The following is a 27,545-nucleotide window of genomic DNA, read 5'->3' as shown; positions in this document are numbered from 1 at the left end:
ACTACTAATAATAATCACATACTGGTTTTCATAAAAATATCTAGAAAAACAAATGCAGGTTAGTAGCATCACTTTGCTAACTGAACTGGGCCTCAAGCCACTTTCTCGTCACCCTCACTGGGGTCTCAAATGTAGAGGTTTGTCAATAAATAAATAACTGAAGTGGTTTTGATAATGGACTACATGCATGCTGAGTGGAAGCGCAGATCCAGCAGGGGGGTTCAGACAACAATGAGTGCTGCGTTTTGGGTGGGGAGGAAGCCTCCCACTCCCAGCATTTGATGTCTTGCAAGAGGCAACTGTAAGAATCATGAGATGGAGCCTCTGAGCATGGGCAGAGCACCCACCTCTCAAACAACAGCAAATGTATGTTGCACACGTTAAAGAACCCGCCCTCCCCGCCCCCCCCCAATTCCACACGTACACGTTTTCTTCATTGCTTTATTGTTAGGGAATTCGAGGATGGGTTTGGAGGCGCGCAGCCGGTAAAATACAGTCCTGCTGAGTTGGCAGTCTGACTAGTCGAGGACCACTTTACACTAGACGATGGATTTGCCCCGCCCAAGGGCACAGCGATAAGGGACAGCTGCCGAGAAGAAAAACCCTAGTAGAGTTTTCACCGGCTCAAGCGCCTGCTCCATCGCCCTGCCGGGCACGCGAGCTTCCTTCGGCTGACCGCGAGACGCGCCCGGACCGAGGCTTCTCGCCGTTCATCTCCAGGGCTCGCATTGCAGCCCAACTCTTCGCGGTGGCATCTCCCCGCTGTGAGTGACATCCCGGCCGGCCAATCCCGAGCCACAGCGCTGCCCTCTACTGTCCAATCCCAGGGAGAAGGGGAGATCAAAGCGGAGCATCAAGAGGGCCGGTGACAGGAGGGAGGGAGGAAGGGCTTCACCCAGCATCTCGGGAAAAACAATGGCAAGTAAGACCATGGCAGCAGCAGCAGCAGCTCCTGCTTTCCTGTGCAGGTAATCCGAATAGCAGCAAAGCCCCCGGAGCCACCCAGTCTCCCAGCAACCAGAGCGATGTGCTGAGGTCCCCAGCCTAGGCGGCCATTGCATGGGAAGCGGAGAGGGGGGCAAGAGTCTTCCACGTCCAGCACTAGCGCCCCTGGCTGGTCCTCGTCTCTTTGCCCTCCTCGCCAGGGCCACTCTCACAAGTTGCAGACGCGGCTCCGCCAGAGTGTCAAAAGAAGGGGGCGGGGGTGGCAAACGTCTGCCTCCCTCTCTGGCCCCCGCGATCCTGGGCTGGGCGGGGGGTTGCATTCCCAACCCGAGCAGGTCAACGTCTCCGGGACTTGCAAGGGACCCGGGTCCTCCTTGCCCGGCGATCGCCTCCGTAAGTGCTGGTGTCATCATCATGGTTTTGTTTAGGCTGCTGCTAACGGGGCCCGGCACGGCCCGGCCACGCACGCCCGGCAGGGAGCGAGGAGGACGGCGCTGACCTCTTAAGCAGGCCACGGAGGTGGGTGGAGGCGGTCGGGATGAATGCCAGGCCGGCCAGCCAGCCCCCCCTAGAAAAAAACCCCCAAAATCATTCTCGGTTCCCTGAGATCCATCATGTGTTGTACCTTTCCCTCGAAGGCTTCCTTTCGTTGTCCTGGTCTGTCACGTTGGGAATTGGGGAAGTGGGACGGGGAGCTGGATTTGGTTCAGAAGTGGCTGGGAACAGACTCATCCCTTGCAATAAGCAGAGCTCTGCCCGGATAAAGTTTCTCTTTGACTCTTTCTCTTTCTCAGTGCTTAAACGCACTTCCATGCAAGGCCCCAGCCAAGCGGGCAATTCTTCTTGAGGTTCAACAGGGCCTTTGGGAATAGGGGTAAATAGCTCCCTACCCACCTCCACCCAAAAAACCCGGGCTGGTCATTTATAACAATGATAATCAATCTTGGGAAATGAAAATTCATATGAATGTTTGAGCCACACAGTTCTCACTACAGAGCAATTAAATACCGTAAGTGAAAGAAAGTGGGGGTGGAGTTTGCTTCAAAGAAAAAAGTGTCCCGATGTTCTTTCCTGGTTTCCTTCATTCTCACGAGCATGCTCCTCTCCTGGGGAAAGGAGGACACCTGAAGTGATGGGGAACCACATATGAACTATGATGGGTGAGGTTCAAAGTGGTTAGGGCTGCTTAGGGATGGGATGTTGTGGTCACAGTCAAAAGTTCTTTGAAAATGTCAGCTCTGATGACAACTCAGCTGTAGCAATATTAAGGCAAAAATAGTGTCTGGTTAAAAACAACAGCCCTCAAGGGTTAAAATAAAACTGAGGCTGCTGCAATGCACTGCACATTTACGAGAGAGTAAGTCCAACTGAACACAGTGGGACTGCTGAATAAACATGCACCTGAATGCTGGCATATATGTGCAGGGTGAGTTTCTAGTTTTCTCATTTAAAAGAAAAGCATGGTGTGGCAGGAGGAGGAAATGTAAAAAAAGGGGGCAAGTAGAGTTGGAAAAGAAGAAAGGTTTAATCATTAGGAAATTTTGGCACAGGGGAAAAAGGCGTTTCAATGGCATTTTTTTAAATAAAAAAAATAGTAACAAATAGTATGGAATGCTCAGGGATAAAATATAACTGCAGTCTTATGCCCACTACCTCCTGTTGGTAGAAGATGCCATTGAACTCAATGAGACTTGCATCTGAGTGAAGATGCCTAGGGTTGTACAGTCATTCTCTTGAAATTCAAGAATTCATGCTCTTTCATTAAAACTAACTTGGCAACAAAAGGAAATGCTTCATACAATGCATGCATGTAGTTTGTTTTTCGAACTTAGCGTCACAGGATATTGTTATAGTGAGAATATGTTTAAATAACTTGATTCAATTCAAGAGAACTGATCTGTAGATAACAAAGTTTCATTGCCAAAAGTGCAATAGTAAGGATTAATAACAGGCGTGGGATATTGCAATTGAGTCTTGCCTTGAAGGTACCTCAAGTACTGTGCCCTTGTTGCTTGACCACACCCAAGTCCACTCACATGATACTTCTGTAGGCCAGCTGACTAGGCCATGTGAGATTCCAGAAGGTCAGCTGGTCAGTTATTTGATACTCAGCTAAACTTATTTCTACTTTATTGACTCACATCTATGTTTATAGCACATGCCACCCTCCAGCAGGCTTGAGCTGAGTAACTATAGTATAGCCTTCCTAACAAAACAGAATGTTCAAATTAAAAAAGGAATTCGTTGAGACTAGCTTCTGGGGAGATGTGCCTAGGATTGCAGTATTAGTGTTGTAAGGTGGTTAAGAGTTTGGTTCAGATTTCAGCTCAGCCATGAATGAACTGGGCTGGTCTTAGGCAGCTCTCCCTCCTCAGCTCTTCATCTATAATATGGTCCTAAGAATACCAGTCTAGTTTATAGGGTTGGTGTAAGGATACCTTGGGAGGTAACGACTGATTTATCTTTCCCCCTCTATTGCTAGAGATTAGCCAACAGGACTTCAGAAGAAAATGCAAGGAAAGAGCTTTCCCATCAGGCTTCTTGACTGAAGAGGCAAGGAAATGCACTTTGCAGCAGAAAAGTAAGAACTTGGTTGTTCAAGACATCAACCAAGGAGAAGACAACCAAAAGCTCTGGCCCAAAATGAATTATAGCACATCCACTGCGAACACTTTGTACCACAGTGGCACTCGCACTTCCGAGCCAGACCATGGGATGACTGTGGACGGGGCTGGATCAGAAACTGCTACGCTGACCCCTGAAACCAGCAGCTTTAACAGCACCAAAATTCCAGATGTGGCTGGCAATGGTTCTGGCATGGGGACCATGCTGCTGTCCTTCGGCATCATCACTGTGATTGGGTTGGCTGTTGCTATGGTAAGACGGTGTCTACCATGTGGTTCCTACGGGAGGGCTGCAGATTGCTTAGTTCAGGAGCTCCACTATAATATTTCAAGCAGGGTACAAAAATGCCTAAGACTGGGCCAGTCCTTGGGTGCCAGTCTACCTTGATCATGTATCAGTTTAAATGGCACGGCTTTTCACCGAAGGACCCTGGGAATTATTTTCTCATTTGGGTGTTTAAAATCCTCTGTTAGAGATCCCAAGACACCCCCTCTCTCCAAAAGCACAGAACTGCCATTTCCTAGGAAAAGGGAATAATTATTAAGTCTAGCTATAGGGTTGGCTTCAGAGAGGAAGTGCAAGCCAGTGCATGTCTACTCAGAAGTAAGTCATGTTGCGCTCAATGGGGCTTGCTCCAAGGTAAGCATGTGTATAGGGTTGCAGCCTAAGGTTGCAGCCTAATGGGGCTTGCTCCAAGGTAAGCATGTGTATAGGGTTGCAACCCCATTCATATTTTCCTGAGAGTAAGACCCGTTGAACACAGTGTGACTTATTTCTAAGGGTTGCACTGAAAATTAAGCTGCAATCCAATATGGGCTTATTTGGGAGTGCGGTTTCCTTCTGATTATGCATGTCTAGGATTGCTCTCTTAGTTACTGAGTTACCTCTTACTGAGGTAAAGTAAACTGGGTTTCCAACTACGTAGTTCTTCCTAGTATGCATGAGTGTACATGAATGCCCCAATCCTACACCTGCTTTCCTAGGAGTAAGCCCCATTGCATTCAATGTAATTTTGCATGCCAAAGAGTATACAGTACTTTTTTTTCCTAGGAATGGGTGTGAAAAGGTTTCTCCAGTACTTACAGCAACTTTCTGCTTTTCTAGGTTTTATATATCAGGAAGAGAAAACGGTAAGTGCTCCTTGCTGCTGGTAAAGCAATGTTTAGAGACTGATTGTTTCTGTATTTGAAAATCTCTTGTAATGACCTCTGCACTTAGGCAGCAGATACTGAACCAAGCCAAAGATTGTACCATTAAAGCAATCTTATACATGCCTCCTCAGAAATAAGTCCCATTGAGTTCAATGAGATTTTTCTCCCAAGTACATGCGTATAGGATTTCAGCCTTAATGCAACTTTGGTGATGTGGTCCCTGCTCAGAGTACTTAAATTCTAAAATGTTGCTGAGCAAAAACTGGAACGCTGATGTTCCTGCGAGGTCCGATAACTTCACAGTGGTGGAATTTTCACTGTCTCCCCTCTGTAGACTAGAGAAGTTGCGACATCAGCTCATGCCCATGTACAACTTTGATCCTGCTGAAGAACAGGATGAGCTGGAACAAGAGCTGTTGGAGCATGGCAGAGATGCTGCTTCTTTGCAGGCTTCACAGAATAAGGTAACCCTCCCCCCAACCAAGGCATTGATAGTTTGGTATCTTAAAGGGATATTGTGATCATCTCTGCTTGCATGGCTGCAGGCTAGACCCACATCAGGTTAGAAGAAGATTTTCTGTGCTGCTTTTCCTTCCGAAGCCATGACTCTTTCCCCCTTTTTCAAAGTACATATATGGGATTGGAATTTGTGATAAATTTTAGTGCCAAAATTAAAAGGTTTCTGTAAGTGATTATGAAGGATTAGCTGAAGTTATTGCAACAATATGTGTGTGTGCACGCACGCACACACACACACAACTTTCTGATTTCAATGGGAGCTGCTTTGAGTAAGTGCACAAAGGATCGCAACCTCTAATGCTAATAAAATGAACTGTGTGGAACCTGAATGCAGGAGACACCTGGAAGATTGATTTGTTCAGCTGAACTGTTTAGATTGTAGTTGTAATGGCCCTATAATCCTTGTCCTAAATGTGTGAAACTGCTTTTATACTGCATCAGACCATTGGTTCACATAACCCAGTATTGCCTACTCTTGACTGGCAGTGGATCTCCAAGGCTTAAGATACAATTCTTCAGACATAAGTTCTTTAAGTAGAGTTTCTGGGATTGAACCTGGCATTTCATGCATGTAAAGCAGGGGTGACCAGGCCTGCAGGATCTCCTTTGGGGGGTTTGTGTGTGGTGTGTGGTGTTTTGTTTTTTGTTTTTAATTACTAGCACTCTGAGGTTCCCTAATGACAGTTGGGTGAAAAATAGTAACTCAGGCCGGCTGGATGCTCAGCCCAGGAATTAGCGATCAGCACCAGAGTTCTTTCACTCAAAAATACATGCCTGGTTCCCCTCGCCCCCCATAAAAAAAATACTTTGCAGCAACATAATTTGTGAGAGTAAAGAGTCTTTGTTGTTGCTGCTGCTGTTTCACCCTTGAGAATACTAAAACCTTGCTAATCTACTGCAAATAGCCAGCAATCATCCATTAGATCCTGACCTACCTTCTGCCTTCATTTAATGTAAAGCATGTATTGAAGTCAATATGATATAGAGTGGAACTTATATTGGCTGCAACTCTCAGAGTTCTGAAAAAATAATGTTGTGTTAAAAACTGATGAGGGAGAAACGCTTCACAAATGCTCAGAATAAATCTTTACTATTGCTCTGCATGCTTCGAATTAAGCTTTTGCATAGAAATAAAAAGGACGCGGGTGACGCTGTGGGTAAAAGCCTCAGCGCCTAGGATTTGCCGATCGAAAGGTCAGCGGTTCGAATCCCCGCGGCGGGGTGCGCTCCCGTCGTTCGGTCCCAGCGCCTGCCAACCTAGCAGTTCGAAAGCAACCCCAGGTGCAAGTAGATAAATAGGGACCGCTTACCAGCAGGAAGGTAAACGGCGTTTCCATGTGCTGCGCTGGCTCGCCAGATGCAGCTTGTCACGCTGGCCACGTGACCCGGAAGTGTCTGCGGACAGCGCTGGCTCCCGGCCTCTAGAGTGAGATGAGCGCACAACCCTAGAGTCTGGCAAGACTGGCCCGTACAGGCAGGGGTACCTTTACCTTTACCTTTATAGAAACAAGTTCCAGAACTGAGCCATGGCTTCCATAAAGAAGGAGAGGAAAGGAGAAGCGTTAGCTGGTCTCACAATGTATGTTTGTTTTTTCTTCACATTTTCTCTAAAAGCTTAGCCAGCAGGAACAGGAAGATCCGGTATGTTTCTGTGCAGGTGGCGGGAATAGAATAGAGTAGACCCTTCTCTTGTACCTGAACCTATCCTGTAATAGATCAGTAGAGAAATCCTGGTAGCTTTGAGAAATTTATCTTGGCCGTGATCAGAGCGACAAGCTCATGCCAGCAAAGAACCTGTTCACATTCACACTGATAACTAAGGAGATTACGAGCTACTGGTTCAGTGTGATGAAATCAGTTCTGCAATATTATAATTAAAAAAACAAACAAACAGCTTTTGAGGCAGTTTAGCGGGATTTTAAGCCAAAGTGGAACATGCTTAGAAATAGCAAATGGCTCTGGTAGGCTTGGAGCTGCCCCTGGCTATAGGGTGGTAGTGATTGGGTGCCACCAAGTGGGGGTTCTGAAAAGTCAGAGGAGGGTAAGGCTACCTCCTTACCCACCTGGCAGTGCCATCTCCTTGGGTCCCCTTCCTGACAACACTCCAGCGAGTCGGGTACTGCAGGGGCCTCTCCTAGTGTGATTTCCCCCCTATTCCAAGTCCAGGGCCATGACAGTAGCAGTTGCAACACCTGCATTCAATTTTTGCTTCATTTCTCCCTCCCTGCCCACCTGGCGTTTTTCTTCCCCTAACCATATTTGTTTGTGGACAACCACTTCCTGCCACCCAGGCCACCAGAGAGCAAGAGATTAGTTGTGCTAATACATGGACCTTTAAGAATCTGGCTCACTATTACTTCTGTCATAGGATTGCCTATGAGGGCAACATTTTACAGGTCCCAGAGAAGCAAATGAGGGTAAAGTACACACAAATTCCTTCTTAAATCTGTTTCCACCACCGTCTCTTTCCGATTTCTTTTTTTGTTTGTTACAGGCAAATCAAGGGGTGCTCCAGAGACCTAGTCGCCTTGTGTTCACAGATGTTGCAAACGCCATCAATGCATGAGCAGTGCTTCCTCAGTCCGAGAGGCAGGAGGGTGACACCAGCCAGCTAGCAACTTGCCGCGGACAGTGACCATTGATTCCAGCTGGGGTAGAAGGTGCCAGGAACCAATGTGAAGCCTGTCGGGAATCTGTTGCCACCAAGAAGCTACTTCACTCAGAGCTTGATTGGTAATGCCAATACCGAGCTGTGTGTGCTGAAAAGTGCAAGGTCATTTGAGATAAATTGATAAGAACATGCATTGTGACAGGCTAGAGTTAGGAATGAGAGCATCAGTTTCTAAGGCCTTCCTCCTTTGGGTTGTTTTCAGAGTATCCTAACGTCAGAATCTTGCGGGTTAACTCAATCCACTTCATGCAATAGACTCCCATTCTCAGATATGTGGGTGCATCTTTCTGGCACTGGAAGCCTGGGCAGTTGTCTCTGTCATCTGGACTCAAGCCTATATTATGATGTGCACCTGGTTGTCCCATCTCATGTTTCATGCGCATAAGAGGCTGACCTTAAGCATGAGCACAAGGTCCAGAATTTTCCTTGCGACCTTCTATTAGATTTCTCCAGTGCAGGTACTCTAGCTAGCTCACCTTGAGGACCATTCGCAAGATGATGCTGTAGAGTGTGGCTTCTAGAAGCTGGGGACTCTCCCATATCAGAAGGGCTAACTCTCCTCAGCACTTAACTAAAGGGAGAGTCTTAGAAGTAGGAGCAGCAATATGTAACTCATGGATTTTATCCCATCCTTCTTCAGCCAAAGACAGTAAGCCTTAGCTGAAGACCAGTTGCTTTTGGAAGAGTATTGTGCTCACATGCATATTCTTGCATATACTTAATCAGATATGGGTTCATGTCCATATAGAACAGTTAAAAGCCTGATCTGTGTCTGCCACAGGATCTGCATTCAAGGTTCTTTTTGCATTCTTTTGAAAATATTCAAAAACGTTACAAGAAAAGCAAAAAGTTCAGGACAGTTTTGTACATTAGGTTCTTGTTCATGGCTCTGTGTTCCATGCTGAAGATATTCGTGATAGTTACTAAATCGAAAAAATCCTACAATACAGGCAAACCTCAGTACATGTAAGTTAACACAGTTTTATTTTACACTCCTGGTAGGATGGGGAGGAGAACGTTGTTATTTATTTATATATATATTAAGATAATTTATATCCCAGCTTTCGACTAAAAATAGAATGCTCGAAGGGCTCGGGGTGTAGAACGCAGATTTTGTTTTGCCCCCCTTATTTTCAGCATAGGACCAAGGAAGAGAGGGGATTACCATTCCTCTGGAACAGCCTTTTCCAATCGGATGCCCTCCATATGTCTTGGACTACACCTCCCATCAGCCCCAGCCAGCCTGAGAGCTGATGGGAGTTGTAGTGTGAAACATCTGCAAAGCACCAGGCTGCCAAATGCTGATGTAGAACACAAGGGAACAATAGTGATGCTGATGTAAAGGGTCGTGTGCTGAGCAAAGAAGCTCCACACTGTCTTTACTGGGAGCTCAGGTTCCTTATGGTTGAACAGGGATATTTTGGGACACTGAAATTTTCTTTTAGAATTGTGAATATGATAGTTTTGTTCTCCTCCCCAGTGGTGGCTTACATACTCAGGAATTTGCAGTAGCAGCCAGGTGCTGCGTTAGGTCAGTCTTTGTGGTCTGTTTTTGTCTATGCCTGTTTCTGAAACTCTCTTGATATTTACGTATTTATTAGATTCCTATCCTATCTTTCCACCTCCATGTTCGAGGAGACAAACCAAATAGCCATTACACGAAACTGCTGTAACAAATCAGTCAACAAGCATCGAAGTAAAGTGCAGTCAAAGTACAATCAAAGGGACAGTGTTTCTTGATGGAAAATGGGAGAGCCTGGTTTGGACCCTCCTGCTGCCGGCGGTTGGTTGTGCCCTACGATGTCATTAGTGTACAAAGAGAAAAGCCGAAGCGTGGGCAGGTAAAAAGCCCTTCTGCTATCCACGATCACTGTGCAGTTCAGCATCATAGCTCCTTGTACCCCTCCAGATGTTTTTGACCACAACTCCATCAGCCCCAGCCAGCATGGCTAATGGTCAGGGAGGATGGGAGATGGAGTGAAGCGTAGAAGGGCTACTGTGCAAGTATTGACATTTGTGGGCATCTATGCACTTTAGCACAGATTCCGAAGCTAACCACAAACTACTTCTTTATGTGTGGGCTGCTTATCAGGGCAAAGGAAAGTGTAGTGCAGTATAAGTAGGATTTCATATTGAAGTGTTTGTGGGGGATGAGAGTCTCCTGGCTGTTCTTTTCTGTGCTCCCAAGGGAGCTACAGCAGCTGAAACGCACTTCCGTCACCTTCTTCGGTTTCCATTGGAAACAAAATGGGAAGCTGCGGGGGGGGGGGGGAACGTCAGAGAAAGCTCATTCCAATCCTTTAACCTACTAAACCCAGTTTCTCTTTCCTCCCTTGATAGAATTTTTTTGCTTGCGTTTCATGCAAGAGGCATGTAAAGCTGGATCCATATGATAGATTTGAGATGCTCTGCTGTCATGCAGATGAGTAAGTGGTCTGACATATGCGGAGCGGTACTGTTGATGTGTTGTCACTGAATGTGCCCCCCACCCTCGGCCTGTGCATGCAAGTATGCCACTCAGGTCTTTTCTAGACCTGAAAAACATGTGTGTAGAGGTGTATAATGCATATGACTGGCGACGTGAGTATATAGTGTCAAACTCCATGAATTAGAACTTTGCAGCCAGTGTTAAGTCTCCCTACTCCCTATGTATCTTCTTCACTTTTGGGGTGTATATTATTGCATCGGATCATGGAAACTTTCTCATTCAATGATCATTTCCTGAGGGCATTCACACAAACACCAGTAACACAATTCCCTCCACCAGTCCTACTTGACACTCCGAAAGAAAGAAAGAAAGAAAGAAAGAAAGAAAGAAAGAAAGATTCCAAGGGCTCAGCTGAATCTACAATTCACAGATAGCTTTCACTGTGACTTCAATTTCCATTGCAACCCAGATGTATAAGACAGCAACCCCGGCTGGCATCGATGACATTCAATAAGGCTATAGTTTATGAAGTATATTGAGGCATTGGAGGTTGGCAGTAAGGCCTCCAACACTGAATTATCAGGTGGTTCTTTAGCAGGCAGCAGCTGCTACTCAGAAGTCATGTACCACCCTTTGCCAACCATAAGTTTTGGACTACAATGCCCATCTACCCAGGCCAGTATATCCCCAAAACATTTGGAGGGCACCTGGTTGGCAAAGGCTGCTCTATTCTTTGCAGTACTGGGTTTCTTTTTCTCACTGACAGCATTGGCTCTTTCGCATTCTCATCACAGAAGCAAAAAAAAATAAAATAAAAAATGACTGGAAAATGAAATTTGTTTCCAAAGGCAACAATATGCTCCATGAAGTGCCATTAACTGAAATCCTTGCAATTCTCAGGCACTTGAAAACATAGAGGCTGAGTGATTAACTTACTGCATATTTGGTAGAAACGTGCACTTTGATCATAGGCTGTTTCTGAAGGGCATGCTATATATAGTATGAATGGTTCTGGAAAGGAAATGGGATATTATTACCAGTTCCTTTCTGCCCTGCATCTGGAAGGCTTTCAGTAATGTAGTGCTGATGGCTTCACTGAAAGGGCAGTGCAGGTATTTGTTAGGCTTGTGTACCGTCGTATTCTTCGAATGCAATAGCCCTTTCTTACATGGTACTTGGAAGTCTCTGCGTAATGTAGGATAACCATTGCAATATGTTCCTGTATTTGAGACGTTATTAAAATATTTATGTGAAATCAAGCGTGTGTTTTACTTGCTCTGCTTGCTGATCCCGAAGAGTATTACTTGGTAAATGGCTGTCAATGTTTTGTCTGGTATGTGACAGCTTTCGGTATTAAACTCATAGGGTGAAAAACAGTTGGTGTCCTTGCGCTTATGGGAGGACTTTTGATTTAGCAGAGATGTATGCTAATAGGAGGGGAGATAATTCTTGCTCTATTTGGGACCCACCAGGATGGGGTGGAAGGTGGCCCCCCAACCATCTGGAGGAAATTTTGAGGTGCACTAGTTGCAAGCATGTTTTTAGTCAAATTCAAAGTGCTGGCTATAAGGTCTACACCAGCAGATCTCCTAACCTGCCCCACTACTTAGATCAGCAAGGTTTGGGGAAACACAAGAAAGAGAGTCTTTTCTGTGGTGGCTCCATGGCTCTGGAACGCCTGACCAGCTGCTCTCCAGAAGGCTACCTTACTTCAGACATGTTGGAAGGCCTTGGAGTCCTGCCTGTTTTATATGGCCTATTCATAATCAATGCATTTTGGGGGCTGGTATTTTTTATTTGAACTCCCAGACTTACAGAAAATATGTTTTGGATTTTGGCCTGAGTGTTCTTTTATTGCTTTGGGAGAGAGTCTGTAGAATGTTTATTCTGAGTTCTTAAGAATGGAAGCTTGGAGAAGGCAGTCTATATACAGAATTTAAAACAAACAAATAACACTCAACAGGAAGCCTCAGCCAAAAATCAAAAATTGTAAGGCTGCAAGTCACCTCTACATGTTTCACAGGAACCATTGACTCTGTGCTGCCATAGTCATTTCTGTCTTTTGCATCCCATCTTCATCATACTTTGCCAATTCAAATAGTCAAAGCTCAGCTACTTTATGATGTGCAAATGTCCCACACTCCCACTGTGCTTATCACATCTTGTACGAAAGCACAAAGTCCAAGAGAATTAGGAACCAAAAGGTGGTGTTGGAGATACAGGCTTATTAACGGAGAAATCAAAGACCCCCGCCCCACTTCCCACCTCTAAAGGCATAATCTTCCCCCTCTTTTTTGCTCTATCAGTAGATCAGTATCAGCTGTCAAAAGCTCCCCAAAATTTTTTAGACCTCAGATGAAACAGATCCTAGCTTTTCTTCTGCATCATCTCAAGCAGTGATCTTCTGAATAAACATAAACCCAATTTTCTCAGCTGTTTCTGGCCTGCTGCATTTCAAAGACCTTATCTTCATAAGAAAGTCCAGGGATCTTTGAGGTCTATGCCCATCTGAAAATGCGGCACATCAATGAGGATAAGGCATTCAGGATTTTACAAACAGCAGTGTGTTAGGGCCATGCTGGCTGGCGATGATGTGAGTCCACAACACCTGAAGAGCAACAGCTTCCCCAACCCTGCTATAAAACTGTACAATAAACAAAAAGCTATGTATTTGGATTTCTGTTTCTTTAACCAAAGGATGGGGAAATCTGTTGCCTTCTGCATATTGTTGGACTACATTTCCACCATCCCTGATAATTGCCCTTGCTGACTGGGGCTGATGGGAGTTGGAGTCCAACATCTGGAAGGCTATAATTTAGTGACCCAGATCACCTAGCTGGTTCAGTTGGGCTGAAGAATTGCAGTGCCCCTCTCTAGATGGCGCTGCAGCACAGAAAACAACACATTAGCTCTCTCCTGAGAGCTGTGCTGGTGCTGTAGGACCTAGGCAACCCAAGTCACTTTTTCGAATCCCCTTACAGTGTGATAAATATGCAAAAATGACCTGTTCTTACAGATCAAGGACTAATCCATTTCTTGAGGAAGAGTCTTCTTACAGCATAATGCACTATCCCAAAGCTACATATGCTCACAGAAAGGTTGCAACTGTTTCCAGTAAACAAAGATTTCCTTGAGAAGCAGCAGGTACACTAGACTTGCATGGCAATCTTTGCAGTCCAAGCCATTTATGCTGAAAAGGTGAACAACAGCCCTTTATTGGACCAAAGGGATGAGAAGAACCCAAACCCAAGGGCAACTCCTGGGTTACTTTTTTCCTGATCTTCTTTGAAAAGGGGCATGTTTACCTCTTGCTTCCCTCCACATGCAGCCATAAACTATGTAAGGCCTTGCATTGACAATCATTTCTCTGGAATAACACAAACAACTTTTTCCTTGTGGCTACTGTGATATTAACCTTGCTCCAACACCAGTAGCTTAATAACTGTTGGAAGTAAATGGAGATGGATGAAATCTGTCTGAACTAGACTCAGAGAAGCTTGGATTAAAATCCTGGCTTCCCTCCCACTCCCCTGCCAATCATCCCATCCTTCCCATCACTCACCAGTTCTCCATAACACTTACCTCCTCCTTTATTTATTGTACCTGGCCAGTGCGAGTGGTGGGAGGAGCAATGGTGGGATCTAAGAAGGACAGAGGTCTGTCCCCACTGCCCCTTGCTGTATTACTATGTTGAGTACCAGTAGGAAAGCTGTGGTGGTCCTTGGGATTTGTAGTTTTCCCAAGGCTACTTCCAGGTGGCGGCGGTTGGCCTCCCTCTTCTTCTTTCTCTGAACATCTCTATTAGCTAGGCAAGAAGAGGAAAGCTGAGGCTGATGGAGCAGGTGTTTAGTAGATGGGGAAAGGTGGCGAGTCAGCATTTCCCATGGGCAAAACCCAAAATTCTATAATAAAGCATCAAGCCTCTAAGAAGTGATTCTCTACTCAACTCAGGCCTACAGATTTAAGTTTATGTTCCTAGGAATCAAACCCCAATGGACTTCTGAGTGATTGTGCGTAGGAGCCTGCTGTTATTTGCCATTCAATTTTTTCTCATTTATTAAACTTATTAAATTTATTAAACACTCTGGGAGTGTGAGCATTCATCCTGACACAGCACAAAACGGTTTTTAAAGAGCACAATGATACTTTCATTCCAGGCAAATCCTGATGAGCTCTAATCAACCTCCTTCAGCCCAAATGTACCATTTTAAAAGTGAATGTCTGAATCTTGTGAGAGATGGCCGTTAGACTGGGCAAAAATTGATATCAACAGCATGGGGGAAGAACAAGCATTGGGATTCGCTTGACACAGTTGGGGCAGAGAAGGAATTTAATATATTAAAACAAAGAGTTGGAAGGTCCCATGGTGGCCAACCAGGGGACTCTTCTTGATGGCAAGAGCAGTTTGACAATATAAACCAATTCCCTGGAGGGGTGATGGGCTCTCCATCACTGGAGGTCTTCAAACAGAGGCCATCTATTGGGGATGGTCTAGCTCTGGATTTCTGGCATCAAACAATGAGTCCCCTTCCAACTCTATGATGGTAATATATTTTACTTTAGAGACACATCAACAAGCTGTCTGCTGCTGAACCACAGCTGGAGAGGTGTCCAACGATCTACTGGGTTCTGTACTTCTGTTGATCCTGTGACATCCTTTTCCAGATGTGCCTAAAGAAAGCATGAGACAAAGAGTACATTAAAACAATAGCTTTCCCCCTAAAACTTTCCTCCTTCAGGCAACCCTTTCAACATTGAAATTTCTGCTAAGGAGGAACTCCTGTGAATGACAGAAGATTCTGGAGCAGCGGTGCATGTTATTGGGAGCACAGCCAGTTCTGATGGAATATTGCCAATAGGGCTGTGGGGCATTGCCACACTTGAACGAAATGTGTCTCCCAGCACAATGTAGTAGGGGGAAATCGGCAAAGGGACTAAAGGCCACCTTCCAGGGAAACCTTTCCACTCTTTCTGACCTCACTGCATAGGCTGCAACACCTGCACAGTTTGGCTGGCTAAGCTCCATTTATTTCAGTGGGGAAATGAGCACGGGATTACAGCTACAGCCCAAGGCAACACTCAGCATTGTCAGGCAACTGCTTTGGTCCAAATGCCCTGAAGCTACTTGGCTGGTACTTGGCCCTCTGACCCATCCATGTTCAATGACAGGAAGGTGTTGGTTGCCAGCCAGGAAGTGCAGTGCCTGCAATAGGGGTGTGTGAGAGTGTTGGAAGGGTCTCATTGGGTGGTACCCCTCAAGTTGGCCTTGACCACCTGGTTAAAAACAGATCTGTGCTGGATCAGTTGGGTTATATATCTCACTTACAATCAGCCTTTTGGCATACATCTCTCACCCATCTGGGTAGATGCTGGTGATATGTCCATTATAAAGTGCACCTTCCAAACCCCCCAAGAAAGCAGGTGCATTGCAAGCAAGCAACAGCACTGAGGTGCTCTTGCACAACAAACCTGTTTTCAACCCTCTACCCCCACCCCGCCCACAGGATTTGTCTGTGGTGAGAAAAGTACTACTAGGAAAAGCACTGGCAGCTGCCACTTGATGGTGACATTGTATAAACCCTGTGCAAAACAATCAGGGCAATTGCTCAATAAATGGGCCCATCTGGCACGGGTCATCTTTTCCCAATACTCACTCTGTTGCTTCACCCTTTTGCATCTATGTTTTATCAAATGGCACAGGACAGGAGGTGCCGCATGAATGCTGCTATCCTAAGCAGAAGGGGAAAGCACAACCCACTGCAGCCGTGGTTTTAAGTGGCACGAAGGAGCTGCCTACCATGCAAACCTGACGCAGAACTGGGCAGGAAGTGAGGCCATCACAAAGGTGTCTGTGGCTGTAGCTGACATCACCATGTGCCTTAGAGGCGGGAAATGATACGGCAGCAGAAGTCGGAGAGGAAATGGACTCAAACAAGTGAGGTTAAACACCCTGGCATTTATCAGGTGGCATCTACATCAACTTTCTTAGAAATCAAGGCAGTGCTTGTCAGTCACCAGCTTACTTCATACGTCACATGATTAAACCACCTAACAGGCAGCAGGGCAACACTTCTTCTGTCTCTCCCTTTTAACTTCAAGCCTTAACAACAACAACAAAAATTGATGAGTGGCTTCCTTCAATGCACTATTGTGCCTCCACCCCCATTTATGCGAGGGCTGATTCTCATGTTATCTGCAGAAGCCCCACTTCAATGCCACAAACCTTCTGTGGCAGGGCACGATGTATTAGAACTTGGGTTGCTCCTCCCTTGAATGCTAGGTTTCTGAAATTCTTCCTCCTGGACAACAAGCTGCAAGAGAAATGTAAGCATCTGACATGAAGGATAAGGCTATTGACAGTTACTAGCCATGATGGCTCTTTCTGCCCCTATTATGCCGCTTAGTAACAGTTGCTGAGAATGACACATGGAGAGAGAGCTGTTGCACCCAGGTTCTGCTTCTGGCTTCCCATAGCAGCCCCAAGAGGCTGGACCAGGTGGGCCTTTGGTCTGATCCACTAGGGGCTCTTCTGATGGCCCTGTGACACTGATAGGGGCTGTGACCCTGCTTGCTTTGCTTGCCAACCATCTCTACACATTGCCAAACCCTCATCCCTCCCCACTAAGCTCTCTGCTCACCAAACCCACCTACCCACCTCGCCAAAACACCACTTTCCGCACCATAGGTGCCAACTCCCTGAGGCCCTGGGCACCCACAAAATTCCCCATGAATGGGCTGGGCACCCACAAATTTTGCTGCCAGGGCCATGCACATTGTATGGCCCCGGGCACCAACACTTTGGGGCCAAGTTGGCACTCCTGTTCTGCACCCCTTTGCTTACCTGTCCTTCCAACCCCTCCTATGCTGTGCTTTAAATGCATGGTGTGGACATGACCTAGGCTTAGGTATTATGGTAAAAAACCTCTCCTTCTGCTTCAGATTCCACATTGTCTCCAGCAGTGTATCAGATATACAGTTGCAAAGCTATGTTGTGTGAGTCATGACGGAGCCTTTCCCCCTCTCTGTGTTGCTGGCAGTTTAACCACAGGCCAGCCTATGTCAGCAGGTGTCTTGCTGCTAGTCACTGTGACAGTTCTGAATACTTAGCAAACAGCCTCCTCCTGTTTGTATTTTTAGTATGGGGTATTGTTTACGATTTTTAAAACTGCAAGTTGCCTTGACCATTCCGGAATAAGAGATTTCTATGCACAGGTGATAGGAGCTAACCAATTTACTGAAATACTAGAAATGGAGGGGGGGGTGTGATACAATTTTTAATAGATTACTAGGTTCTGTTGTTGAAAAACAGCTTCCATCTCCATATAGGAGCATAGATCAATTGTCACAGAGCCCAAAGTAAAAGGACTAACACAATTAGGGCACTAACTGATGAAGAATCTTAGGGCAAGCCTGTTCATATTTACTTGGAAGCAAGTCCTACTATGTTCAGTGGAGCCTACTCCCAAATAAGTGTGTTTAGGACTGCAGCTGTTCTCTTGGTTGCTAAGGGGTGATGGTAAAAAATGGAATGTAAACCGCATGTAGATCAACACTGGGGAACCTGTGCCTTTGTGTCTTTGTGAACCAGAGCCAGTGTGGTGTAGTGGTTAAGAGTGGTAGTCTCGTAATCTGGGGAACCGGGTTCGCGTCTCCGCTCCTCCACATGCAGCTGCTGGGTGACCTTGGGCCAGTCACACTTCTTTGAAGTCTCTCAGCCCCACTCACCTCACAGAGTGTTTGTTGTGGGGGAGGAAGGGAAAGGAGAATGTTAGCCGCTTTGAGACTCCTGAAGGAGAGTGAAAGGCAGGATATCAAATTGAAACTCCTCCTCCTCCTCCTCCTCCTCCTCCTCTTCTTCTTCTTCTTCTTCTTCTTCTTCTTCTTCTTTCCAGATGTACTGGACTCTCCTTCCTTGGAGGTTTTTAAGCAGAGGTCGTATGGCCATCTGTCATGGATGCTTTAGTTGAGATTCTTGCCTTGCAGGGGATTGGACTAGATGACCCCTGGGGTGCCTTCCAACTCTACAATTCTATGATTCCATGAACATCTGGAGGGCAACATTTTCCATTAGGCTATTGGAATAGACTGGCTCCTGGTCCATCCATCAGTAGCACAGTGGCTTGCCTCAAGATTTCAGGCTCATTCTTTTCGCTGGTTGATACTAAAGTTTGTTCTCAATCATGCGAGCTGATCTCGCACATTTCATGGCATTATTGATGAGGAGCAATTTCAAATGACCCAAATATGCTGTTTGAATGGATGTGCTAGTTCGTCCTCTCCCCAGAGTTTGGTCACTTGATCCCAGGCTTCTGTGATCAGTCTTTAGGAACATCAGGTGCCACTTTTTTTTTTAATAAAAAAAGGCATTTTTGATTCCGTTTAACTTACCCATTTCCGTGGTCGACCCCTGGGCCTTTTTTCAACCGAGGTGTGTACCTGCAATAATGGAGAAACAAAAAGAACCTTCTGATTAGTCAACAGGTGGTCACTGAAGCAAAGGAATGAGAAACTCTACATTTCCCCCTCAAAGTGCAGTGCCTAAAGGACTGACTCTCTCTCTGTCTCTCTCTCTCTGTGTATGTGTGTGTGTGATTTCTTTGGAAAGAGGCCACACTGAAAGATAAACAGTGATATGTGACAGCATGAGCATTAAGAAGATGACTGGGAAACCACTGACAGAACAAACAAATTGAGGAAGCTGCCATATATAGAGTCAGGCCAATGGTCTATCTAGTTCAGTATTATTGTCTATGCTGACTGGCAGCAACTCTCAAGATTTTCCAATCAGAGGCTCCCTAGGCTCCCTTACATCTTGGCAAGGAGCTGTATCACCGCCCCCTGCCCTTTGTGGCCTTGGCAAGCAATGTTGGCTGCCCGAAGCAGCAGAGGAGCAGCTCAGGCACAGGCAGGCGTTCCAGCTCCTAGTCACTCCAAGCCAGAGTGGAGAGGTATGGTTTTTGTGTCCCTCTGTGCTTGCGCCCTTGGTGGGGCCAACCTGGCTAGCTCCTAGGTACACACCTGTTTCAGGGTCTTTGCCAGTCTTCCCTGGAAATTGAATCTATAACCCTCTAAGCAGATGCTTTACCCATGAGCTATGGGTCCTTCTCTAAGTAAGCTATTGGCAACAGAGAGGAAGGTGCTGAAGATGCTTAGGTTGATGCAGGTGGATGCCTCAAGCATCAAAACAAGACATGTCGCCCCTAGCAGAGGCTAGCCTATGCCGGGTCTTTCCTGAGCATTCATTCTGAATTCATCTTGGTTTGCTTGCACAGTGATTATGTGGCTTCCCCTTCATCATTCATCTATCCCACACTTTTCTGTGCATTTCTCTGTCACTTTCCTAACTGCAAACCCACCACCTCTTTTAAAAAGTGGATTCGTTACACAATGGCAACTGAGCTCTTTAATGCAATTTAATCCACTAGGGGGCAGCTCAAAGGAACCCGGCAGTGATTTATATTACAGTAGTGGAGAATTATGAAAAACAACTGGACAACAGCAGCTGCCCAAGGGAGACGATGTTGAGTTTGCAGCTGGTGAAATATATTTATGCAGAGGTGGTAGATAATTAAAGGAGGCTTCTAGGCTGCATGGAATTTGCATGTGAATTTAATCATTTCTAAAGCTATAGGAATGAGAGGATGCCAAATGCTTAAAGATGGGTACATATTACATCACAATTAATGCAGCATTGCTGGTGAGGTTATTCTTCAATCTTTGGCAGGAATGCCCTTGGGTTTCATTATTCTGGTCCCAAGCATACCAAAAAATAACTAAAATAATTAAATCACCTGTTCAGGCTTCCTAGTAACTGTTATTATTGAATATATAGATGGACAACATGAGAGCTTGTTGCTCTAAAGAGCTTCTGACTTGGATGTTAGCTGCAGCTGGAATTTTAATAGCTTAGCAACAGAAAACCTTGAAAAATCTGCATTTGGCTGTGTGGTATAAGAACCTATAGAATTTGGCTATCAGAGGGGGGGAATCACATACAAATTGTAAGTTTCCAGGAGGTTGGAGGATCCAGAACATTTCTATGCCATCTGGCGGGATTTTATTTCTTATGCTCGATATTCGCTTTCCACGTCCGCTCAGGAAGTATCGATTTCTTGATTTATATTGGTGTGTTACCATTTCCTTTTCTTACAATTTATTGCTTATCAGCTGTTTATAAGGTATGATGCAATGCCCAGCTAGTAATAAGGTGCTAATAATGTCAATAAAATTTTGAAAATAATAATAATAAAGATGGACACCTTCCTTCTCTCCCTTCTCAGGGGATATGGGTTGAGTGCCAATCAGCATGAAAGCTCTTTCTGTCACTGGTTCTTACCATCTGTCCACTCCCAGCACTCTGCTTTTTGCTTCCTTTTGGCCTTCCACGAGGTTTCTTTGGTGGCAATGGCCCAACAGGCTCCTGTTCAGATAGGGAAGGGACATTTACTTGTACAGTACAGAGCAAAGATCGTGTATTTCACACACATTAAAAGGGCAGCAGCAGCAGCACAAAACAAAAGCAACCAGAAATTGAACAGGAATTTTATTAACCCAGGTGCTTTTGCGCAACGAGCTCTTTATCAGGACAAACAGTAAGGAGCAGCTCATATCCACGGCAATTTCTTAGATAGATAGCTGCAAAAGGAGGGACAGTCCTAACCTACAGTAAGTCTCACTGACTTCAGTGGGGCTTACTCCCCAATTAAGTGGGGATATGGTTGCAGCCTAAGTCACACTCAGAGTAGAAATCATTTCAGTTCGCTGAGTTAATTGATTGCAGTAGGGCTACCCCAAGTACAAGGGTGCTAACTTGAGTAAAATATTGAGGGGTGGGGTAGGTAAGCCCTGCCCCACACAATTGATCAAATAATTTATTGGGCCCCCTGAAGGGACATTGGCCCCTAGGAGTTGGCTTCTATGCTCAAGTATGACTTGGATGCAGCCCTTGCATTGCGTTTGTCAGAATTCAAATCGGGCCATGCCTTAATCCAAGACAAAATGTTAAGAGTTTTTATCATATAAGCTTAAATAAATTAAAATAAAACAGGTATGTGATTATGCAAGTGTTTTCATTCTGTGGGAGAATGATGAATGCCCTCCAATGAGAAGAGAGACCTTAACATTATTATTTTTTTGAAAAAAGGAAGTAGTGGATAAATAAAACTAGTACAAACATCATTAAAGGAGAGGGAGAAAGAATAACAGTAAACGAACATGGAGTTCAAACAAATATTTACAAAGATTAGAAATTTGGCAATTGTTCCACTTAAATCATGTATAATTTTGAATAAAGATATTTCAAAGTAAAATATTTTGCATATGCCTTTGAATATGTGACATTTGTAACTCATCATGCAAAACCCAAATGATTAAGAACTCTGGAGTGTTTCAGTTTTGGCAATCCAAAATCTCATAAGCAACCAACTGTTAGCTATTCATTACCATTTCATGTTATCCATACAATTCTATGAGATAAAAAGTGACATGCACAGCGACTATAAAACACAAGTACTCATTCTTTGCCAACCATTAAATACTGTCAACCAAAGCAGTGAATTGCAAGCCAAGTTCTTGCAGTGGTGAGGTGCTTTGGAAGCCTATTAAGAATTTGCCGGTGTGGACTGAGGGCAAATGATGTAGCCATGATACTGATGCCAAGCATCTTTGGATCTGGTTAGTGCCTGGATGGGAGATTTCAAGGGAAACTGCTGTATACGGCCTTAAGTTTCATGGATATAAAGCATGGTATAAATGTTCTAGATAAAGATCTTCCAATGAGAAAAACAACACCTCATCTATCACCAGTGCCGGATTTACGTATAAGCTAAACAAACTATAGCTTAGGGCCCTACTCTCTTGGGGGCCCCCTAAAAAATTAAAGTAAAAAAACAAACACCTGGATGTACATTTCCAAAATATAAGATAAAAAACAAATAAAATAAAACCTATATACAGCAAATGGCTTTAAATACCTATTAGGTCCATAAATTGTCATATAGCATATATTCAACACAAAAAACAGTGACAATTTGTTGTTGACAAAGGACAGCTGGACATAGCTTAGGGCCTCATCAAACCTAAATCCAGCCCTATTTTGATATTCTATTGTGCTGTACAGCAATAGGGGGACACTGTGTATATCAGGGTCAGCAAGGTTTATCTTGCCTGGGCCAGATCGGTCCTGCGGAGATCCCTCCATGGGCTGGATCACGCACACTCCTGCGATTTTTGGTATCTACATACGCAATTTTTGACGCCCTGGAAGCGAGTCCCTGCACCACGCTGTGGTGGCTTAGTGCAGTGCACAAGCAGGCGGCTCAGTTCAGGGGCGGCTCGTGGGCTGGTCAAACGACCTCCATGGGCCGCTTCTGGCCCATGGGCCTTAGGTTGCTGACCCCTGCTGTATATTCTAGGATGTTCTAACAGTGCATGAGAGTTAGATGAATTCTGCTCCATTTAGAGTATGAACTCTAGAGCATGCCCCAGAATCCTTTGCAACATGGAGCAGTTCCTTGGCAGGTATAGAAAGTGTTCCTTGGGGGAAAAAAATGAAAACCACTACTATATACTAAGTGTAGCATTGCAGCAATGCTGTCAGATATTTAAAGACTACTATCCAAATGCTGCAGGTCTATCAACTCACAAATATCGAGAGAACATTTGAGTGACCAGGAAACTTCAAGAGAGTATTTGGCATCAATATTTGCAAAAGAGAATTCTGAGGAGAATGTTGTGAGAACAACTTCATTTTCTTTCCAAGATGGGGCAAGAGCAGTGCAAATGTTATTGAGCATCACTGGTAAATTTCAGTTCCCTTTAAAAACAGGTGTATGGTGAGAAAAGAGATTTTCCAGGTCATACACGTCAGCAGATATGTCACCCTCCACCTAGAACTGAGTCATTCCATGTTGCACATCAAAATGTTTAGGGTCATTTTGGCAGTCCAGTATTATTCAGAAGTCAATCCCTAATTTTGTCTCACAGTGTTAACCCTCACAGTCTCCTCCCTTCTCAAAGTGTATCAGCAAGAAACCCAGGGATAACAGGGAGCTGGGATATAGTCCCACTCTTTCTGGTGGCACTGCCAGGGTCTTGCAGACCTGGAGTTCCTGACTGGGGGTTACTCTGACCAGCGACAAACAGCATCAAAAGTTGGTGGCACTACAGCTACCATCCATATGTTAAACTGTACAAGTTTGCTCACAAAGCAATTGCCCTGCCAACTGAGATGCATTTAAGTGCATTTCATTCTGACTGCAAGTCAGGTTAAGATGCCACCCAGACTTCCCCAACCTGGTGCCCTCTAGATGCTTTCTACCACAACTTGCACCAACCCCAGTCAGCACAAAGTCCAATTCCTGGTTTCAAGAAGGAATGGGGGTTGGAGACATCTCCAGACCTTTTGGACTTCCCTTTCTAATCTTCAGCCAATCTCTCAAGGTAAGGAGACCTCCCTGGCTACATAAGATGTGCCCCTTCACATGCCTGTGAAAGTGCCCCAGCTGTCTCAACCATACTCAGTATTAGCAGCTGATACTGAAGAAATGAATCACGCTCCTCTTTGAAGCTGTAAGATATGCTGCTAGATATGCCTTTCCCAGTTTAGCGAAGGTGAACAATCAACCAGTCACTCACTTAACAGTAGACAGGTTAATTTCTTGCCTAGTAGAATGTCTTGCCTAATAGAAAAAAGAGCCCTTGAACCCAAACATTAGAACTTTCTGGACATGCCGAACTGTTTTGAGGTGGGTCACACCTAAGTTTAGTCATTTCTTTATGTCTAAAAAACTGTCATCAGCTTCCTTCTTATAAATCTTAACATGGTGAGAAGGCAAAGCACAGAGGATGAACACTTACCCGCGGCTGCTTCCTCGGCCGTCCCCTCTTTCGTTTGGGCAGCTCGGTCGGAACAGTGGACCCTGCTCCTGCCTGCTTCTCAGTGCTGCTCATAGCGGCACTTCACCAGTCTCTGGAGATGATCAGCCAATGGTTTTTCCCACGCTGCAGCCTTTTAAAGGAACAGGAGTGAACAATCCCACTTCTGCCCTGCTTGTTCTCAGCTGTACGCTGCAGAAGGAGGAATGCAGGCACATCTGACAGAGCACTCCCCTCAAGGCTTTTAATACCCCACTGGAAGAATCTTAGGACAAAGTATCATCATGTTCTCCCACCTTTTCCTTCCATCCTCAGCGAGTCCCAAAGTCTTTATGGAGGCCCTCAACAGCTCTTATCTGTGGGTTGTGTTAGCTCCAAAGGGCTCAGGGATGTTCTCCTGCACAGCTCCCACAGAAGGCTCCACACAGCAACTAACCATAAATGATGGAGGAACCAACTGGAGGTAGCCAATTCAGTGGGGTTTATGCAGAAGAACTTTTCAGCTCTGTGCAACTCAGGCTAGTGGCCAAATATTCAACAAAAATAGGCTTCCTCCCCAAGGAAGATAGAGAAAAGCATCTGAAAGAGGAGGGTATACTAGGCAGGATCACCTGCAGCATTTTAACACTATTTCTTGTCCTTCCCTCTGTACCAAAGATTCATTAAGAGAATCATCTGAGCAGCATCAGGGCAAAGGTGACTTCCCAGTTTCTTTTAACAGGCAATCCACATGTGCATTTTAGATACAGACCCAGAAAGGTGATGAAGAAAAAGGAAGCTTACCTGTCAAGAACTTAGATAGCACAACTTGCTCTGGCCCCAGTACACTCAGACACCTAAGGAAGGGAGCAGGGAGTAGAGAAAGAGTGGTTCAGTGAGTCACCCTTTTCCTGCTCGGGGTGGGGAGGGGTGGGGAGGTGGATTGCTAGTTTTGAGAGCTACGGATGTTCATTTCAGGAGCCTCACTCTTCACAATGCCTGTCTGCAGTTCACTCCTGGTTAGTGATATGGAAAGCAGGTTGAGTGCTGCTGTCTACATTCTAGTGATGGCAGTCTTGAGCTGTGGCAGCAAGTGAAACTTGAAAACGTTCACTTTTTAACTCAGCTAGACTCAGACAGGGAGGGAACCCCCACCAACCCAACCAGAAAGCACTGGTTCTCTCAGCTTCCCCATTTACTACAAATAAAACCAGTTTCCTAAAGAGCGAGCAAGAGGGATCTGAACAGAGAGGACATAACGTTTTTACGCAGCAGCAGCGAAAAGAGGGTGATTCCAAGCATCGTGACCTTGTTTCTCTAAAACTTCTTTCCCATATGAAGAAATGAAACGTACACTGGGTTTGAGATGAGGCAGAGTGGTTCTAGGTCTGCATGCAAAACTCTTTGGGGCTTTTGTCATACGTCAGCCTTCACAGTGACACACAGGACTGGAAACTAACCCAGATTAGAATTAAGTAAGCACAGCTAGGGATTTAAACTAAGGTCAGGCCTGCAACACAGATGCCTGAGTTTCTAGTCAGCCACTGATGTGAGCAAGTAGAAGCACAAGAAAGAGAGCACTCACTTCTCCCCAAAGAGCATGTGAAACTGTCTTATACTGAGTAAGACTAGTTAAACCTGCAGTCCTCTCTCCAGGGACTCAATCAGAGGTCATTTGCTACAGGAGGCTTTCCACTGTAGAAGCCAGGAATTGAACCTGGGAACTTCTAATACAAAGCTTGTGCTCTTCCACTGAGCCATGAAAGGTCATTCCTTAAGAGAAAAGTCCTGCCTTTTAGTTTTTTGGATGGACCTGCTTACAAAGTGCAAGGACAACATCTGTTATCCTAGGTAAATGTAGTCTTACTCACATGCTCTTTGGGGAGAAGCGAGTGCTCTCTTTCTTGTAAAGGGATCCCTGACCATTAGGTCCAGTTGTGACCGACTCTGGGGTTGCGGTGCTCATCTCGCTTTATTGGCCGAGGGAGCTGGCATACAGCTTCCGGGTCATGTGACCAGCATGACTAAGCCACTTCTGGCGAACCAGAGCAGCGCATGGAAATGCCGTTTACCTTCCCTCCGGAGCGGTACCTATTTATCTACTTGCACTTTGACGTGCTTTCGAACTGCTAGGTTGGCAGGAGCAGGGGCCGAGCAACGGGAGCTCACCCTGTCGCGGGGATTCAAACTGCTGACCTTCTGATCGGCAAGCCCAAGGCTCAGTGGTTTAACCTATAGCACCACCCACGTTATCCCAGCATGTACCAAATAGCTACACATCACTGCTAATATTTCACCCCTAAGTCTATTGATGATGTTTTACTCTGTTAAAGAGTGAGGCCGTAAGTAGACTTGCTTTCCCCTAAGAGAGGAAATAGATGCCCTGCTTAGGATCCGCTGGATCCAGATGCAGACAAAAAGAAAGAGTCAGTAAGTGTGTGTGAAACATATGAATTCTTCACCCCAAAGCAGAAAGATCTGCCTTATAGATCTGGGGTTCTCAGCAACAGCAGGGGAGTGAATCTGGTTTAAGTGTTAACAGCATATAAAAACCTACAGTGTTGAAAAAATAGTCTCACCCAGCAGGAGCTGAGGAGGGTGGGAAAGCCACTCAAAGTCACACAGGCGGGAAGTCATCTATCTTTGTGAAATACAACAGTTAAGACACTTAGATGGGTCCTTCCAAACTCAGTGTGGTCTTTATTTCATTCCACATCCTCAGCAAAAACCAACAACCCTGTGGCCTGTGGTAGTAGGATTTCCAGTCTTTGCAGACTGTACTGGAAACAATGACGGCTTCCTGATTTCACTCACACCAAGTGATTTATGGCTGCACACCACATTTTGCAGAAGAGAATGTTTTCAAGTTATTACTCTCTGAACCTGTGCAGATAAGGAATGCAAAGAGGACCTCTCCAGAACACAGAAAGCCAGGTGCAGAGGCTAGATTAGCTAGGCTAGATGAATATATGTATCTGGAGATGCTGGTAGACAGGGTGAACATGGAGCCAGAGGCAGCGCTACTCATGTACCCAGTTACCCCAGGTTCTCATGGGGTTAATATTCTCTCTCTCTCTCCACTCATATCGAGACTTATTTGGTCACTCAAATGAAATTAATCTTGTGATGTGAATCAGAATCCCTGTATCAGCACTCATCATATCACAAACATCTTTTCAAAATACTCTTATTCTGGGAGATCCCACACACACTATAATATGAATCCTTGCCTTGCTGAGGTCCCACAGCAAAGCTCGCAAAACTCTTTGCAAAGAATGTATCATTGAGGGGCTCTAAGGGTGTGGGAGCCCCCTTCTTTATTAAATAGACCTTCTGTTACATCCACATGACC

The 27,545-nt window shown here is 45.3% G+C and overlaps 2 protein-coding genes across 4 annotated transcripts; one reads left to right on the top strand and one right to left on the bottom strand.

The window, feature by feature from the left end:
• Positions 1–823: 823 nt before the first annotated feature.
• LOC310838853 (uncharacterized protein C3orf18) lies at positions 824–11,594 on the top strand. Its single transcript, XM_083726710.1, has 5 exons — positions 824–968; positions 3,428–3,822; positions 4,675–4,700; positions 5,056–5,185; positions 7,735–11,594. The coding sequence occupies exons 2-5, from the start codon at positions 3,589–3,591 to the stop codon at positions 7,804–7,806; spliced, it is 462 nt and encodes a 153-aa protein (XP_083582836.1). The 5' UTR covers positions 824–968; positions 3,428–3,588; the 3' UTR covers positions 7,807–11,594.
• Positions 11,595–14,874: 3,280 nt separating this feature from the next.
• LOC310838596 (uncharacterized protein) lies at positions 14,875–25,068 on the bottom strand. 3 transcript variants are annotated; one of them, XM_083726101.1, is made up of 6 exons: positions 24,998–25,068; positions 24,197–24,347; positions 20,676–20,759; positions 18,728–18,775; positions 16,563–16,650; positions 14,875–15,010 (listed from the first exon to the last, which is right to left on the bottom strand). In XM_083726101.1, the coding sequence occupies exons 2-6, from the start codon at positions 24,287–24,289 to the stop codon at positions 14,910–14,912; spliced, it is 414 nt and encodes a 137-aa protein (XP_083582227.1). In that variant the 5' UTR covers positions 24,290–24,347; positions 24,998–25,068; the 3' UTR covers positions 14,875–14,909. The 3 variants fall into 3 exon arrangements, with proteins under 3 accessions (XP_083582227.1, XP_083582228.1, XP_083582229.1); XM_083726102.1 differs by having other exon boundaries at positions 24,197–24,406; positions 24,998–25,047; XM_083726103.1 differs by lacking the exon at positions 24,998–25,068 and adding an exon at positions 24,651–24,876.
• Between the last annotated feature and the right edge of the window lie 2,477 nt (positions 25,069–27,545).

This window comes from Podarcis gaigeae (assembly GCF_964106915.1).
Source record: "Podarcis gaigeae genome assembly, chromosome: 2".
Lineage (NCBI taxonomy): Eukaryota > Metazoa > Chordata > Lepidosauria > Squamata > Lacertidae > Podarcis > Podarcis gaigeae.
The sequence above is the reverse complement of the archived record's forward strand: the minus strand, read 5'-3'. Positions and strand labels throughout refer to the sequence as shown.

Coding starts and splice junctions, on each gene's coding strand:
- LOC310838853 (XM_083726710.1), top strand. CDS start 3,589: ATGAATTATAGCACATCCACTGCGAACACTTTGTACCACAGTGGCACT. Junction 4,701..5,055: donor TATATCAGGAAGAGAAAACG/GTAAGTGCTCCT, acceptor TCCCCTCTGTAG/ACTAGAGAAGTTGCGACATC. Junction 5,186..7,734: donor TGCAGGCTTCACAGAATAAG/GTAACCCTCCCC, acceptor TGTTTGTTACAG/GCAAATCAAGGGGTGCTCCA.
- LOC310838596 (XM_083726101.1), bottom strand. CDS start 24,289: ATGAGCAGCACTGAGAAGCAGGCAGGAGCAGGGTCCACTGTTCCGACC. Junction 20,760..24,196: donor GGCCGAGGAAGCAGCCGCGG/GTAAGTGTTCAT, acceptor CTATCTGAACAG/GAGCCTGTTGGGCCATTGCC. Junction 15,011..16,562: donor ATCGTGCCCTGCCACAGAAG/GTTTGTGGCATT, acceptor TGCTTTCTTTAG/GCACATCTGGAAAAGGATGT.